The sequence below is a fragment of the Eubalaena glacialis genome, chromosome 10 (assembly GCF_028564815.1).
Source record: "Eubalaena glacialis isolate mEubGla1 chromosome 10, mEubGla1.1.hap2.+ XY, whole genome shotgun sequence".
NCBI lineage: Eukaryota > Metazoa > Chordata > Mammalia > Artiodactyla > Balaenidae > Eubalaena > Eubalaena glacialis.
In genome coordinates, this window is record NC_083725.1 from 51,950,023 (window position 1) to 51,967,553 (window position 17,531).

Genomic DNA, 17,531 nt, shown 5'->3' on the forward strand with positions numbered 1-17,531 from the left:
AACAGATCGTAACTCAATCTACAGCCTGCAACACTTCAGCTGTCTTCCCAGACTTAAGAGCAAGAAGAAAAAAATGTTTGCTTTTATAAGCCACTGAAATGTTGTGATTGTTTGTTATGCAGTAATAATACAGAAAAAATCTGACTAATACATATGCTTAGCAAGGTTATTACGGCACACTGCAGTGGAAAAGAGGGGAACTGACATGAGATTTGGAGTCCACTGCACTAGAGCACCAATTCCAGTTCTAACAACTTCCAGATGCCTGACCCTGTTTGGGCAAACCTCACTGAACCTCACCGTGCTGGATTACTGTCACAACTAGAAAGTACCCACAAAGCACCTAGCATAGTGCTTAGCACACAACAGGCACTTGACAAATGGAAGAAATAATATAATTAGTAATAACGGATGGTAAAATATCTTCCTAATTACCCATGATTAATGTGCTAAACTGGAAATTGTTTATCTGGATTAAATACTCCTTTAACACCAGGTAAATAAAACAGTGAAGTCATTGCTCAAGTTTGCAGTTTACAAAAGAATCTAATAGAAAATCACTGTTTAAAATGTACAGTGTGTTCTGTATAAACCTTCTAAAACTTCTGAGTAGGCAAGAATATGCATTCCTATTATGTCAAAGAATAAGAATGCGTCCTTTGTGAAGGAAAAAAAAGATTAAATTGCATCTTCCAGACTGGTCATTTAAATTGTCGTCAAATCCACTGTAGTTGGGGGCCCCTCAGTTAATCCATTTACTGTGAACATTATTAAACATTTATTAAATGCCCGTGCATGGTAAAGAATTTCAAAGGTATGGTTTTGTTCACTGAGCTCCAAAAAGGTCAAGAACATAAAACTACTAAATGGATCAACTAATCCCAGCATAAGCCGTCTCACAAAACAGGAGCACTGCAATTACTGAAGCACAGAAATAGATTTTGATCCATTGGGAAGACATTCAGAAAACTATCACCACTAATGAATAACAGAAAATTTATTTGGATTGGAAAACTTGACTAGAAAAGAAATTTATCTAAAATATGAGCTCAATTCCCTGCCTTTCCAAAGAATAAGGAACAGGATTTTACAGAAAAGATATAATCTGATAGACACCCTCTAAGGAGCCCAGGTAAATTTAGGGTAGTGTTTCTGAACCACACACAGAAGGACCGCTTGGAGTGCTTGAATGAAGATCCCTCAGCTCCTGCCCCAGACCAACTGAATCAGAATCTTTGGGAATCAGGCCTGGGGATCTGCATTGCTGACAAACTCTCCAGCTGATTCATGTGCATGCATAAGTTTAGACCCATTAAACAAGGCAAGCCATGACAGACAGAACCTTTGCCGGATGACTTAAGGTTCTTGAAAGACGAAAACCCAAACAACTTTAGGCCATTTTATTATGCCCAAGGGGTCAAATGAAACAACAGAGTCCAAACTTAAGACCCAGTAACAGCTGTAGGGCTAAAGAGCCACTCATTCTACCAGCAGCTCCAGCCATGATTTTTAGAGCTTGGAGGCAAAGAGCTGATTGATCATTCAACAGTAGCGCAAACCCAATAGCGCCACGGTGATGGCTTCTCTTGTTGGACATACATTTGCCAAACTTCCCCCTAACCCTAGCATCCCCGTGGCACAAGTCCAGGCAATCATTCCTCATCAGCTTTTTGGGCTGGGATGTTAAAATCTGCAAGAAGTGAGACAGAAGGAAGATGGTTAAGAATATTACCATATGGAAATTCTAATCTTCATTAAAATGTCAACATTAAGTTGAAACTTTTTTCCTATAACCTAGAGAAAAAGATAGTTTTACTTCCTAAAAGAGGGAAACAAAATGAAATTAAAAGGAGGAAAAGATTGGGATTGACCTATATACACTAATATGTATAAAACAGATAACTAATAAGAACCTGCTGTATAAAAAAATAAAATAAAATAAAATTCGAAAAAAAAGGAGGAAAAGAAAGAGTCACTATGGTTTTAAAAATGAATAATTCTCTAGGAAAGTAAATCAGAAACATGGGTAATGAATGCAAAGAAAAGAGCACTGAGTTAGGACTGAGGAGAGCTGGTTCTAGATCTAAATCCTCTAATGGGTATGTGGGTTTGCACAACGCACTTAGCTATTTGTTACCCCAAGGGAGTTGATGTCATAAGAAAAGAGATTTTTAAGTCACAAAGCAATGCCAAAATGAAAGTGGCATTATTATCACTCATGGCAAAATTTATTTTATACAATCCAGAATATAAGGGAACAATGCAAAGTAGGGAGTTGGTTTTACAACAGAGGCAAAAGACTCTTGGAGTCAAAAACACTAATTTGAAAACAGACATGCACCCCAATGTTCATAGCAGCACTATTTACAATAGCCAAGACATGGAAGCAACGTAACTGTCCATAGACAGATGAACGGATAAAGAAGATGTGGGGTGTATATATATGTATGCACACACACACACACACACACACACACACACACAATGGAATATTGCTCAGCCGTAAAACAGAATGAAATAATGCCATTTGCAGCAACGTGGATGGACCTAGAGATTCTCACACTAAGTGAAGTAAGTCAGACAAAGACAAATATCATATGATATCACGTATATGTGAAATCTAAAGAAAAACACAAATCAACTTATTTACAAAACAGAAACAGACTCATAGACATAGGAAACAAACTTATGGTTACCAAAGGGGAAAGGGAGTAGGGATAAATTAGGAGTTTGGGATTAACAGATACACACTATTATATATAAAGTAGATAAACAACAAGGACCTACCATATAGAACAGGGAACGACACTCAATATCTTCAAATAACCTATAATGCAAAAGGATCTGAAAAGGAATATGTATATATGTACACACATATATACATACACACACACATATATATATAACTGAATTGCTTTGCTGTACACCTGAAACTAATACAACATTGTAAATCAACTATACTTCAATAAACATAATTTCTATTTATGTAAAGAATTATAAAAGCATACTTTTTGGTTCAGATGACTATACACACATTTTCTGAAATAACACCCAAGATGAGGACAAAACAGCACGGTACAAACATGGAAAATCTAGGCCACTCTCACCAAATGGCTCCTGATCTTCCCTGCATCAAGCTACACCAAGATGCAACTAATGAAAACAACTCATTGTGGCTTGATGTAGTCATGAAGCTTGCAGTTGTTAATGATCCAGCCTGACACCTTCCTGTTGACCTACCTACCTACATCCACCTGAGCCCCAAAGGTAAGCTTCTCACACTGAAGAGCCACACAATGGGACTGTGAGGAAGAAGGAAGGTGATTAATGGCTGGTGCCATCAGTCAACGAGCCCAGGATTGTAAGGACTTTGAAACCCGTTTAACACTTTATTGCCTTACAGATTTTAGATCAACACCAAATTCATGTGTCTCTAGGAACATGCAAGGAAGCCCATACTTGTCTTTAGATGGGAGACAGCAGTGTATGCTGCAGTGACTCAGAGCTAAACTTGAAACCTGGCTCCAAGTTATGTACCTTCTCTAACATCAGTTCATGAGTTGATGAGTATTAGTTCTGGAGGGGCTGTTGGGAGAATTAAATAAGACCCGACTATAAAACCCTTCATATGGTGTGTTGCCTATTGCAAGTACTCAATGAAGTCCTTATTATTAACAGTAAAGTATTAGCATAGAATAGACACCCAGTAAAGGTTACTACTTTTTCTTTCTCATTTTGTATTTCAAAGGTAAAAATATATTCTAATCAAATGACAAGTTATATATAATAAGATAGAGTATATGGCTACATCAGAACCCAGTTTTCTTGACATTTACCTTTTCCTTCATCATGGCTATGGAGATCAATTTTACAATTTACACTAGCCAAAATGAGAAACCATTCATACAAAAAATTTACAATTTACAGTTTAAATTTTTGACAGTATACACAGTTTTATAACTCCTATCCAATATTTAATACTTTCTCAAACCCTTTTTCTAGTATAATTAATGTACAACTAGTATCCCTGTGATGACACCTTCCCACTATCTGTTTTCTTCATCATCATCATCATCATCATCATCATCATCATCATCATTACTGGGGAAAAAACACCCTGTGAGTGTTGTAGAAAATGATTTACTGGATACAAATGTGCCCCCAAACTGTAAAGTGCTAATAGTACCATTCACACAGGAATAGAGAAGACACAGCCCCTGTCTTGAGATGTGTACAATCTAGAGAAGACTAGAAAAAGGCACTGTGTTGATCAAGGAACACACACACACACACACACACACACACACAAGCAGGTGTCCAAGCACCTGTACATTTAAAGGCAAATAATGACAATAATAAGAATAGAAATAAAATCTGTATCTGTATCTACGACAGTGTATAAATAAACAGGTAGGGGACACAAAAATATTGGGACTATTTTGTCCCATATTTTAAAGTGTTTCTGTAAAAGGTAAATCCTTACAGATAAAATCTTAAGACCATTTTTTTAGTAAATAAAAGCCACAACATGCCTCCTCTAGTCTATCATGAAAACATTTGTAGAAGGTTGCCTCCATGCATTAATGCGGCCGATACAGTGCAAATGCCTGTCATTCAAGGGCCAGATGTGCCTGGGAAACACAAGAGACCAAGCAACTAATGCAATATCACTTTAGAAAAGCCTTACTATAAAGGGAAAGACTGGTATATAAGATCCATTTGAAAATCCATTTCACACTTCTAATTTAAAGCCAATTCAAATGTAATTTACTTTATCAGGGCCCTTAATTTAGTGAAGGTCAGGAGTGCACTCAACAGAGGTGACAATTATTTACACTTATTGGAAGATAACCTGGTGATGGCAATGCTGAACAAGAAAAACAAAAACCAGGGACTCCCATGGAAAACCATTGGGTATCACTGTATAAACAGGTCTTCTTACAAGTCAATGCATTCTAAGGAAAAGCTTTTACTTGCATCACCTCTGCACCAAATGCAACCTCATTTATCATTCCGTTTGAGTGCAAGAAGAGCCATTCACTTTTCCAATGTTGACAATTCATGAGAAGAGAAACAACAATTCTGGCACCAAATATGAAACTTACCACTCTCGTCATCTATGTTGAACCTTCCAAGACCACTGCCATCCCTGATGGAGTACTGGATCTCTCCATCCCTCCCGGAGTCCTCATCATGGGCAGTAACCTGCAGCACACTTGTTCCAATCCGTGAGTTTTCTTTTACAGATCCAACGACAGCAAAGTCTGGGAAATAGGGAGTATGGAGGTTTTCATTGACGTCCACCACTTCCACCTCAACAAAGGAAACGGATGACAGAGAGACAGGCCGCCCTTTGTCTTTGGCCCGAACGGTGAGGTTATAGAACTGTTGCTTTTCATAGTCGAGCTCTTTGCTCAGGCGGACGGAGCCGCTTGCTTTATCTATTTCAAATCTTCCATTATAATCATTGATCAAAGTATAGCGCACTTGACTCCCCAGTCCCAGATCTGGGTCATGGGTCTCCAGCCAAGCAATGACAGTGCCAATGGGGAGGTCTTCAAGAACCTTCACACTATAGCTACTGGGAATGAAAGCTGGGGAGCAGTCATTGACATCATCCAAGAAAACCTTCAGGGTGACAACCGAAAACAGCTGCTGGCCACTTTCTGCCTTGTCTCTGGCTTCTATTTTTAAAGAGTAGTTTGCTTTGGATTCCCGGTCCAATTGATCAGCGACATACACGATCCCAGTGGAGCTATTGACGGCAAACTGCTGTGTATCTGTCAAGACTGAGTAAGTCACTTCACCATTAGAACCCAAGTCTTTGTCTCTGGCTTCCACTTGAATAATCTCAGTGCCGATACTTGAACTTTCAAGAATGTTAACTGAGTAACTGTCTTGAAGAAAAATCGGGCTATTGTCATTAGCATCTTCCACATTGATGGTGAGCAACCTCCACGAGGACTTTTGTGGATTACCTAAGTCATAGATAGTGATATTAAGGAGATAGAGGTCTCTGTGTTCTCGATCCATGGGCATAAGGACTTGAAGCTGCCCAGTCTCCATATCAATATTAAAACAACTATCCGTATTCCCATCGGATATTGTAAATAGCACCTTTCCATTGAAGCCAGAGTCGGCATCATAGGCTTTAATCTTCAGGATGTTAGCACCAACGGGCAGATTCTCCTTCACGGCCACATCAGAAGGAAATGACTTGTCAAAATGTGGCCCCTGCCTATTAATTGAATAAAAGTCAAGAAATCCATCTTCCAGATTCAGCTTCCCATTTGCTTTGGCCTTAATGAGTAGTTTCTCTGCCAGCTTCTGAGCCACGCGAGTTTCTCGGCAACTGAAGCTCTTTGAAGACACCTTCCCATGCAGGACTGAAATGTTAACAGACATAGGGTCCGCAAAATTCTCCCCATCGGTGGCTGTAATCCTAAGGGCAAAATTTCCATTTTTAATGCCAGAATTCATCAGTGACTTTTTAAGCTGCAAAACACCAGAGTCTGGGTTTAAATAAAAGAAACCAAGTTCATTTCCAGAGATGATTTTGTACTTTACAAGTTCCAGTTCATCGATATCGATCGCTGAGACAGCTGTGATATGGCCTCCAACTGGAAAGTCATAGGAAATAATTCCCTGGCAAGCCACTTTTTCAAAGAGAGGGCTGTTGTCATTGACATTGCCTATTCGAATAGTCACATTGACCTCACTTTCATGGCGGTACGGCGAACCCCAGTCAGAGGCTCTGACGATGAACCTGTATGTTTCTGGCGAGGATTCAAAATCCAATTCTTCAGTTGTGCTAATAACACCTGTAAACTGGTTAATGGCAAATGGCAACATATTCAAGCTGGCAATACTATAGGTGATGTACCCATTTTCTCCTTTATCCTTATCAGAAGCTGAAACTGTCAAAACGCTTGTTCCCGCTGGAACACTTTCATTCACAAAAGCATCATACACTGGCTGCTGAAATTCTGGGGTGTGATCATTTGCATCTTCTATGCTGATGGTGACTTGTGCTTTTAAATCTCCTTCCTTATTTGTCACCCCCAGTTTATAAACCTCCTTCTTAATGGTATTCAGTGGCTGTGCTGTGACGATCAGACCTGACCGAGGATTAATTTTGAAGTACTGTGCATCCTCTCCAGGGGATAATTTGTATTCCACATCTAGAGGTTCGGGACTTAATTTTACTATAGCAACCACGACACCAGGAGGGGAAAATTCACTAATGCTCACATCGTACGTTTCTTTTTCAAACCTAACTGGGACAGTGTCTCTTTTGGGGTTGGCAATGTGGACTATCTTGACTGCTGAAAATTTCTGAGGTGACCCCTTGTCTTTGGCTTGAAGAGTGAGATTGTAGCCATAGGGAAAGCTCCCCCAGTCAACCTGCTTCTTCTCCTTAATCCTGTACTCATTCATCCACTTTCCTTCCTTAGCCAGGAAGAACTGATCTAAAGGATCCCCAGCCACAATGGAAACAGACTCAATCTCTCCATTGGCTCCTTCATCTACGTCATCCACTGTCACCAGCGCATATATGGGCTCTTTGTCCAGTGAGAAAGGAACATGAGTGACCACGTGGAGAGTTGGGGCGTGCTCATTTATTCGTTCAACGTGAACGTAAAGTTTTGCAGTACTGCTCACTCCATTGTTTCCATAGAGCTTCATCCCCCGGTCCACAGCCAAAATTTCCAGATCATACCTATTCTTTTCATCATAATTTAATCGTCCACTTAAAGAGATGACACCACTCGTGGGGTGAACTGAAAAGAGATCAACTTTGTTCTTAAAGTAGTAGTAGAATTCTCCATTGGAACCGATATCTGCATCTGTTGCTGTCACCTGGGCAACGCTAGTCCTTAAAGGTGTGCTTTCTGCGATTGTAACAGAGTAGGTTGTGGGTGAAAATAAGGGTCTCAGATCATTCATATCTAAAACCTGTATGCTCACTTTAGTCCATGCTTCCAAATCTTCTCCTCGAACAGAACCTTTTACTATCAATAAATAATTGTCCTGAATTTCCCTATTCAATATGGCAGAATTGCCACCTTTAGTTCTTATTCTGAGAAAACAGAAATCTGCAATGATGACTTCCTCTGCTTTGAAAAAGCCTTCTTCATCTCCAGACACTATTCTGTATTTGATATCCCAGGACAGATCTATTAAGGTGACGCCCATTCTACTCTGGCTGTTGACGTAGGTCCTTGCTGCCGAGTTCTCATACACGGTAGCATTATAAATGGAATGTGTGAAGTGGAAACCAAGGGGCCCGGTCCCCGGCAGCCCCTGAGAGACAGTGGCCAAAAGCTTGAGAAGCAGGAGGATGAGGCAAGAGGGAGGCCGTGTACCTACACAGTATCCCATAGTTATATCCATCACATCATACTTCCATCCTGGAGGGGGAAAAAGAGAGAGAGAAAAGATAAATTAACCTAGAGGAACATGGGAGAAGGAACAGGAAATAACTGTTATGAAAGAGTGTTTTTTAAAAACTTTATTATAAAATCTTTTTACTAAAACATCAATATGAGAAAAAAAAAAAATAGAATCCTTACCACTACTAGATGACAAGGAATTCAAAACCACTAGGATTTAAATTTATCTTATTTGATTTTTTTTAAATGACGCTTTTACACTGCTGATAGCATTGTTCATTGGCAGAAGATTTCTTGCATTCTGAAGGTCAATTTAGAAATATGTTCTGGAAGCCTTAAAAAGTGCATTTACCTCTGACATAAAATTACCTTCTAGGCAATTATCCTATGGAAATAATTAGACAATTGTACATTTAGAGCACAGTTTAAAATACAAAAGATTGAAACGCTATTAACTGCTTATCAATAGAGAAGCAATTAATTTGTGGCACATTTCATAAAACAAAATACCATGAAGCCATTAAAAATAATGATAAAAAGATGTATATTTTCCGATGAAGTAAGATGTAATGCTAAATAAAAAAACTCATAAAATGGTATGTATATATGATATCATTCTATTATTATTTAAACATTTATATATACAACTGCATTTTTACATTTAAAATGAATTAACTGTGTTGTGGGTTTGGGGGCATCTTTGTATTTTCTAATATTTCTTAAGTTAACATTGTTCATCTATGGTTGTGTAATTACTTTTATTATTATTATTTTTTTTTGGCTGTGTTAGGTCTTCGTTTCTGTGCAAGGGCTTTCTCTAGTTGCGGCAAGCGGGGGCCACTCTTCATCGCGGTGCACGGGCCTCTCACTATCGCGGCCTCTCTTGTTGCGGAGCACAGGCTCCAGACGCGCAGGCTCAGTAATTGTGGCTCACGGGCCCAGTTGCTCTGCGGCATGTGGGATCCTCCCAGACCAGGGCTCGAACCCGTGCCCCCTGCATTGGCAGGCAGATTCTCAACCACTGCGCCACCAGGGAAGCCCCTGTAATTACTTTTATAACTCTGATCTTTAAAGAAATGTTTTCAAGGTATCACCATCTTCTGTTGTGTTGACTTTTAAACCAATCAAGATTAAGGCATAATCTACTACCATGAGGATGAACAAAACATCATGTAAGGAACAAAGCAGGAAGGACCATCCCTAAGGAGTTGCCCGAGCCAAGCGATATTCACCAGTGGACCGTGCCCCTCAGGACAAGGGAGGTAGGAAAGATTTTGTACAAGAAAAATTTAAAGAATGACAAGAGCTTTATTTTCTTAAGAGTAACTGAAGGAATTACTTCCAATTATTTTTATCAGCCACTATTAAATTTCCAAGTCACCACAGCTCTATGACTATGTAGATTATCAAAACATTTTCCTATTTTAACTCTAAAATCTGTCAAGTGTTTTAAAAATAGAGAAGGGAAATGCTATTTAACAGGGAAGAGCTAAGTCTATTTATACCATGATGGCTCAGATTTTTAGAACAACCAAATGTATTAGTTCTTCCACCAAGACATATTCACTGGACCCTCCCATTTCCTCTCTCCATCTCTTCTATGGGAAACAGAATGGGAGAGAAGAGGAGATAGGAAATGAATCCTTTAGCTGGCACGCTGTGACTTAGCCCTTTTGTTACATTTAATCCTCACAACACCCTAAGTACGATTTCACCCAACTCCATGTTAGAAAACTGAAAGTTAGAAAAGTTAACCCACTGGGTTGGAACACTGGCCCAACCAATGTCTCCCAGCTGGTAAGTAGCAGAGCAGGATCTCGAACCCTGGTCTTTCTTGCTCTAAAAGCCATGCTTTTTCCTATCACACCACCATTCTTCCTAAATTATCTATAAGCAAGAATGAAATAATCAAGTTTCCCTAGAAGCACATATGACATAATTTCATTCTGTTGAACTAGTCAGTATTTATCATTGACGGAAAAGCATAAAACCCACACGTCCTCTCTATTTGATGATCTCCATTCTGGGTTTAAACTAGTTGCAATCACTGGCTGCAAGCTAAAAAATCCCTTATGGAAGTTTAGCATCTACAAAGATATCTTTGTAGTTTATAAAAATATCCAAGGTTGGCAAGGCACATGCTATTACACCCTTTTTTAGATGAGAACATCAAACCTCATTTTCCTAGTAGCAGACTCTCTCCACACCCCACACGCTTTCTCATTTTTTTCCCCCCAACTCTGCCTTACAGGAGACTCTCATAAGTGAAATTCTGGGCCTGCATTTGCTTGGTTCCAATTGAGGAGGAAATATGCCTTGCTGCTGTCACCTGGTGAAGCACCAAGGAAACACTGAGTAGGTGGGTAGAAAGAGTACAGTTTACTATAGGGATTTTGTAAGCAGCACAGACAATAAAAATGTAAAGCAGAAAGATGGGATGACTTTTTATAAAAGAAGTTAATTTCACAGGCAGTTCCTCTGGCTGGCTGTCCTTTGGAAATGCCCCATGTGCTAAGTTCCGTGCGAAGCAGCAGCTTGGATGCAGAAGGTTCAGGAGAGTGAACCCCAGGGGACCAGTGCGACTGGAGGTGCCTCTCCGTGGAGGACACTCGGCTGAAAGATGGGAGTGACAGAGCCCTCTGTAGAGACCACAGATAGAAACCAGCAGAAGCTTTGATAAGAACCCGTATGACTCATGAGATTCTTTTATTTCATCATCTGAGAATGCTCCAAAGCAGAAGAGGTATTTTTAAGTTCACTATGAACACAGTAGAAGGAGACAAGGTTTTTATAAGGGGATGACCGAAGGTATGTGCACTCTCTTAAGGTAGAAAACAAGTTACTCCCAGCATCTCCAGGGAAATACAAAGCAAGTTTCTGCCTCGTTTCCCACTCACTAGTCTACACCCAGGGCACTCCTGTGGTTTCACCAATACTTGGCCCAAGGAGTCTGGACTCTTTGGTCACCAGAGAAGAAAACCATTCCAATGGTGAATTCAGTTCAATTGAAGTTTTCTTCGTCTGTCCCCCATCCCCACCCTAAGCCCAGATTGAAGGAAACCTCATGGGATGAGCCGAACTTGGGCACCACTCTATTCCCAGCATGCAGTCCGGCACGTACCACCAACCACATACCACATAGGAGGCATACAATACTGGTTTGCTGAATAGAATATTAAGGTACAGAAGTAAACAGAGGCCCAGAAGCCTTTAACATGCTCAGTTTCCAAATCCCCAAAATAAGCACATCTTACTTCAGGAAACAGAATCAAGAAATTATACTGATTCAAAGGAGCCTTAAAGAACATCTGTTTCAATCTCTTGAGTTTACAGATGAGGAAACTGAGGCCCATAAAGAGGAAGAGATTCCCTAACATGAGGTCTTAGATCTCCCAGGTTCGAGCTGATACCAAATGGAAATGTGTGTCAATTGAATTAGTTTTCCTTTGAGTTATATTACAATTTTAGCGCTGTGGTTTATCAACATTTTGCAGCCATTTTTGTTTTCTGACATCTTATTAGTCTCCCTGGTGTTACTGCCTCCTCTAAGTAGTTAACTGTTTATAAGTAAACATTGAAGTGCCCTGAGGGACAGGTACTTTTACAAACCCTTCTGGTGAATCCTTCAAAACACAGAATGCTGTCATAATATGAAAAACATCATTCATGTTAACTATTTGAAAATCAGTACTTTTGCATACTGAGTTTTTCTTTCAGCAAGATACATTGCTGGAATACTTTTCTTATAAAGCAGAATCAGTGGTCTTAAATGCAAATGAAAAAAGACTTCAAACCACGCTGAAATGGAATGGTATTATTGTGCTCTGAAATTTGGATTTAACTACAAAAAACTTGAGCAGGACTGAGCTTCTTGGCTTCAGTTGTTAAAACCAAAAAATATCTCATGAGGTTTTGGTATCTTTATTTTTGGAAAAAAAGAAAAAAAAAGTCTTATATGGCACAAATTATTCCAAAACCTTGAAGTCTTCTCCATCAATTTAGAAAATAAACAAGTGCTAGAAGTGAGAAATTCTTTTAAATTCTGCAAAGTAAGTACTAGAATTAGATTTTGGCTTCCTTTTTTTAGTATGCCAAGACGTCTGTTAAGATGTTTTCTTAAAAAAAGAGTCCTGCTTTTTCCACACTGAAGCCAAGCTATTTGTGAAGCCAATATGATAGTGATGGTGTTTGAGAAGGCCCGCACATTGATTTATTTTACTGCTTCTGGATTATTTTAAAGAAAGCACTTAGTTCCGAACCTCGGAGCCTATTTTCTACGACTTAGTAACATAATCAATAATTTTTGATATAATCTCCAAAGAGATCATCAAGTCATCGATCTTCGAGACATTTATTTTCCAGAAGCAGTCCAGCGTGCCTCACCATCCAGCCCTGCCCACTCAGATAGAGGGGATCTTAGCCTGGGATGTAGAAGGGCATGCGGATTTTCTTTCCAGGGATGAAAAAATACCACAGACCTCAGGGCAATGAACAGCTCTTACAACGGCCACCTCTCTGGGAGTGCCTTGACTCAGTGGAGTCCCGGAGTGCCTCTGCTTGCTTGGGTAACCTGGGGAAGCTGTATTTTGCCATCAGTAAGCTGGCCTCTTTAAACAGCTGGGATATCTGAACAGTAGAAACAGCATCTTAGAAAAGCATTCTATTTTTACTCCATCTCTTCGTATCTTACAGATTTTCAAAGGGTTTTGTAAGCCAGAGATGATGCTTGGGGAATGTGCTATGACAGCCTGTGAAACAAAGAACAAAGTCAGTATCTGAAGGGCTGCCCCTTTACAGGCATCCTTGACGAAGATGCCTTATGTTCGAACTGCAAAGGGAAGGTCAGTCACGGCTCAGGTGTGCTGTGACTGTGTCTGAAACCTACACAAACGCTCTGTGTACAGTGGTTCTAGAACACACACTCTGGTGCATGACTGCCTGGGTTTGAATCCCAGCACTTCTCTTTATTATTATTATTTTTTAATAAATTTATTTATTTATTTATGGCTGTGTTGGGTCTTCGTTGCTACACACAGGCTTTCTCTAGTTGCGGAGAGCGGGGGCTACTCTTCATTGCAGTGCGCGGGCTTCTCATTGCGGTGGCTTCTTTTGTTGTGGAGCATGGGCTCTAAGCATGCGGGCTTCAGTAGTTGTGGCAGACGGGCTCAGTAGTTGTAGCTCACAGGCTCTAGAGCGCAAGCTCAGTAGTTGTGGCGCATGGGCTTAGCTGCTCCATGGCATGTGGGATCTTCCCAGACCAGGGCTTGAACCTGTGTCCCCTGCATTGGCAGGTGGATTCTTAACCACTGCGCCACCAGGGACGTCCCTAGCACTGCTCTTTAGTAGCTGTGTGACCTTGGGCAAGCTATTTAACCTGTCTGTGCCTTTCTTTGACTACACAATGAGAATGATACTGCCTACCAAATCGGATTTGAGTTAATAAATATAAAGCACCTAAAATAGTCCATGCCACGTGGTAAGTATACAATTGCTGACTATTAATATCATTAACTAAGGCAGTTTTTAGAGAGGGCAAAATCTGTGAGTCACAAGAGAGGGATAATGGAGGAAATTTACAACCTACGCTGACATTTTTTTTTCCAACAAGAGAAGCCATATCGAAGGGAAAGGAAAGGATGTCTTCTTTACTAAAAGCAAAGGATCACTCCATGAGACCCAAAGGTCAGAGACATCTGACTTGAATAGAGGTTTGCCACTTACTTACTGGCTGGGTGACCTTGGGGTAACACTTAAAGCTTGTTAAGTCTCAGTTTCCTTATCTTTAAAACAGGGATTATACTAGTTCCCACTCTCATGAAACAGGCTTACAACTGTGTCTGGCACACAGTAAATGTTTCACAAATATGTACTGGCACTATAATTATTAAGGTGTTCAGAAGAAGGGATACGAAGTAGAAAATAACTGAAAACTGGGCTGAGGATAAGGGGTCAAGAGGAAGACAATCCACGGGGTAGTCCATCCCTAATAGGAAAGATACCTTTCCACAGACCCAGGCTCCTGCCATGGGTTGGGGTCAGAGCCAGGGAGGGGTCTTTTGCATGGTAACATAGGCTAAGGGTTCTTGCCAAGGCTCTGTAACTCATTCCCAACTCCTGAGTGTACACTTTCAAACTTAGGAAACCATAGCTGCATTAGGGAGATACTCCTCAGATTTGGCCTTTAATTCCTGACAAGTTCTAACAGGATTTCTCCTTGCAATGATGAGCCCCAGCACAGCCAGATACTGCTAAGCCCTATCTTCCAGAGCAGCATATTTCGATATGGCTTAAATTACCATCCTCATGGCACTACTTTATGTTCTGGGTCCTTGCTCCTGAAATCAGTTATAGACTGGCTGTATGACACACTTGGGAATAAAGTTTTACTCTCTGGCTGATGCTAATGGCTGCCTGCAAAGTAGAAAAAATGTTTACTGTGTAGTTTTCTTAATACAAATCATTGTAGCTAGAGAGTGTACAGGATAATATACTAAGCATTTGCGTCGCAAATAATTCATGTCATGCCATTACTCAGATGACATTATGATATACTAAACCAGAGGCATGGAAACCCAATGAGTTTTACAGACACAGGGATCATAAAATTGTCTCATCCAACAACCCAGCTTTAGAGAGTTGAGGAAACACACTGAGAGAGGTTATGTAATTCGGACAAGGTCACACAGCTCGCCAGTAAAAAAGCTAAAATTAGACCTCAGATCTCTACTGTGAATTTGTCTCGTTGCTATTGCTTCCTTTATAACACAGGTCTCTACTTGTTCGTGCCTATAATTCTTTTCCATCTTCTTAGATTTAGCTAAAATGCCACATACTTTATGAAGCAATCCTGGAGATACCACCCCCCCATCCAAAAGTGAGCTCCACATCTAAAGCTGCGATTCTTAAACTTTAGCAAATGTCAGAAACATGGTAGGACTTGCTAAAGCTCACATTGCAGGGCTCCACCATAGAGATTCTGGATCCGTTGGTCTGGGGTAGGGGCTGAGAATTTCTTTTCTAACAAGTTCGCAGGAGATGCTGGTCTTGGGACGACCAGTACTCTGAGAACCACTGCCCTAAACTGTCTGTAGCTTATCTATATGCACCTCCTGATAGCACTGCCTTCCTTGTATCAAAGTTACTTATGTGTGTTTGTAAATTACATACTGGACAGTAAGCTCCCTTGTTTCTTCTTCTTTTACAGTATCTAACTTGAAAAGGCAAAACTTCAATCAATTTTTGTCGAGTGAAACTTGTCTAGCCAGTGTACACTGTAACTCCACAACATGCTCCAGGGAGAGGATGAAAATGAGCATTGGACAAATCAGGAATTATAGTCATTAAACCTAGACACCTTGGAGAAATAGTACACCATTTCCCAAACTGTGTCCCATGACACATCATTCTATGATATGAAAATAGGTGTGCAACTAAAAAACGTTTTAGGAAACGCTGGTTGAACAAAGCTAAACGGATTTCTTAATTTAGAACTTCTTGGCGCCTTTAGTATGCTCCAAAATAAACTTTCCCCATCTCCCTTCCTTAGTCACCTCTAATAATTTGCCCTGCTTTGTTAACTCCCTAGGAAAGCACAATCTGTATTTATTGTCTACCTACACTAGGAGAAGTAAAGTTCCTTGGTACTTGGTCAGGATTCAGAAATTCTCATTGCATGCACAGACATACTATGTAAATTGTGATCCCAAGGGATATATATGCACTATTTCTAAAATGTATTTGATCATGAATTTCCTCCCCATTCCTACCCCCTCCCCATACCACCACCGGCAGGAGAAGAAATAATATTTTGTGGGGGAAACACTGATTGAGTCCAGGCTAGATATTGTGGCTCAGACAGGTCAAACAGCTGCCTGGAAAGCTTTGGAGGTGAGGGCTAATCCCAAGATTCTTGAGACTGGTTCATTATTCTTCACCATATCACAGGGTATGTTTTCTCATTTCAACTAAGCTGAGACTTCTCCCTGAAGAAACTGCTTCAATACTTGTCATATAAACACATCTCCATGCTCCAACTGAAGAAAAAGCTGAATGTTCTATAGTGTGCTGTATATTTTCTTTTCTCATTAAAAAAAAAAGGCAAATAGAGACTTTTCACAGTCCTACGAGCTACAAAGACTGGTATGAGGGGAAGAACCTTATTAATGTTAAATAATCATCCTTATATTTTCATAGTTTTTATTATCTGTTTTTACTTAGTCAATGATCAAAAGCAGTTTGCCAAATCAAAAATATTCTGAGATGCAAAACCTAAAACCAAGTTCATATTTCACACCTCTCTGGAAAATTCTGCTTGTCTACTTGAGCCCCAAGCCTAAGCAGCGTTTTACAAGCAAAAGAGTATTTCATTGACAAGGATAAGATATCAACTTCTGTCATTCTGAACAAGGACCAAATCCCAAACCAAAGCTTCCAGTTGATTCTGCCAACCAGCCAAGCAGAAAGTTACCCAAACCCAATCTTTTTCATTATAATAATACTGTAAATTCTCATTTTTTCCAGTTGCGCGCATCTTTCTATTGTCTAAGAGTGGTCTCTCAGGAGAAAAGTCAGTCAGCACGAAGCAAGTGTAATTCAAGTTGGTCCTGAGAAAAATGGAAGATTCAGGCCACACAGCTGCAGTGTTATGAACACCTTCCTTTATTTTCTCCCCAGGTGCTAGAAATATTTCCATACAACAGTGGTTAATGTCAAGTATCATTTCATCAGTAAGTGCTTCAAATTCAGGGGTAATTCAACCAGGGGCTATAAGAAGGAAGATTAGCATGTTGTTCAAGCCTTTTAAAAATCACTTTTCCCTCTGGAGAAAGAAATTCATCATGGGGTAAGAGAAAAAAAAAATGTATGGAGTGGATATAATTTGCTTCTATGCTTGGCTGTCTGGGAAAATGTTCCAGAAAAATGCATGATTTCAATTTTTCTCTGGTGGGCCTCGCTGACAGAAACCAAAGAGTAAATACATTAGTGTTCACTTATGCTCAAGATTTTTTAAAAAGGAAGAAAAAACAAAGCAAAAAAGAGCCTTTTCCAAGTAATAGCATTTACTCTTGCATAACTGCCTGAAAGAAAAAAGAACCCGAATAGTTTCAGATGGAACAATTCTTTTTAACAGTGTTCATT

General features: G+C 39.9%; 1 protein-coding gene across 3 annotated transcripts in view; it reads right to left on the minus strand.

Moving 5' to 3' along the window:
• FAT3 (FAT atypical cadherin 3) overlaps positions 1-17,531 on the minus strand; it is a 573,936-nt gene that overhangs the window by 546,759 nt on the left and 9,646 nt on the right. For all 3 annotated transcript variants that reach the window (XM_061202721.1, XM_061202723.1, XM_061202722.1), the window contains exon 2: positions 5,106-8,411. In XM_061202721.1, coding sequence (XP_061058704.1) covers positions 5,106-8,394 — 3,289 coding nt within the window. In that variant the 5' untranslated portion in view covers positions 8,395-8,411. The remainder of the gene's footprint in view (positions 1-5,105; positions 8,412-17,531) is intronic.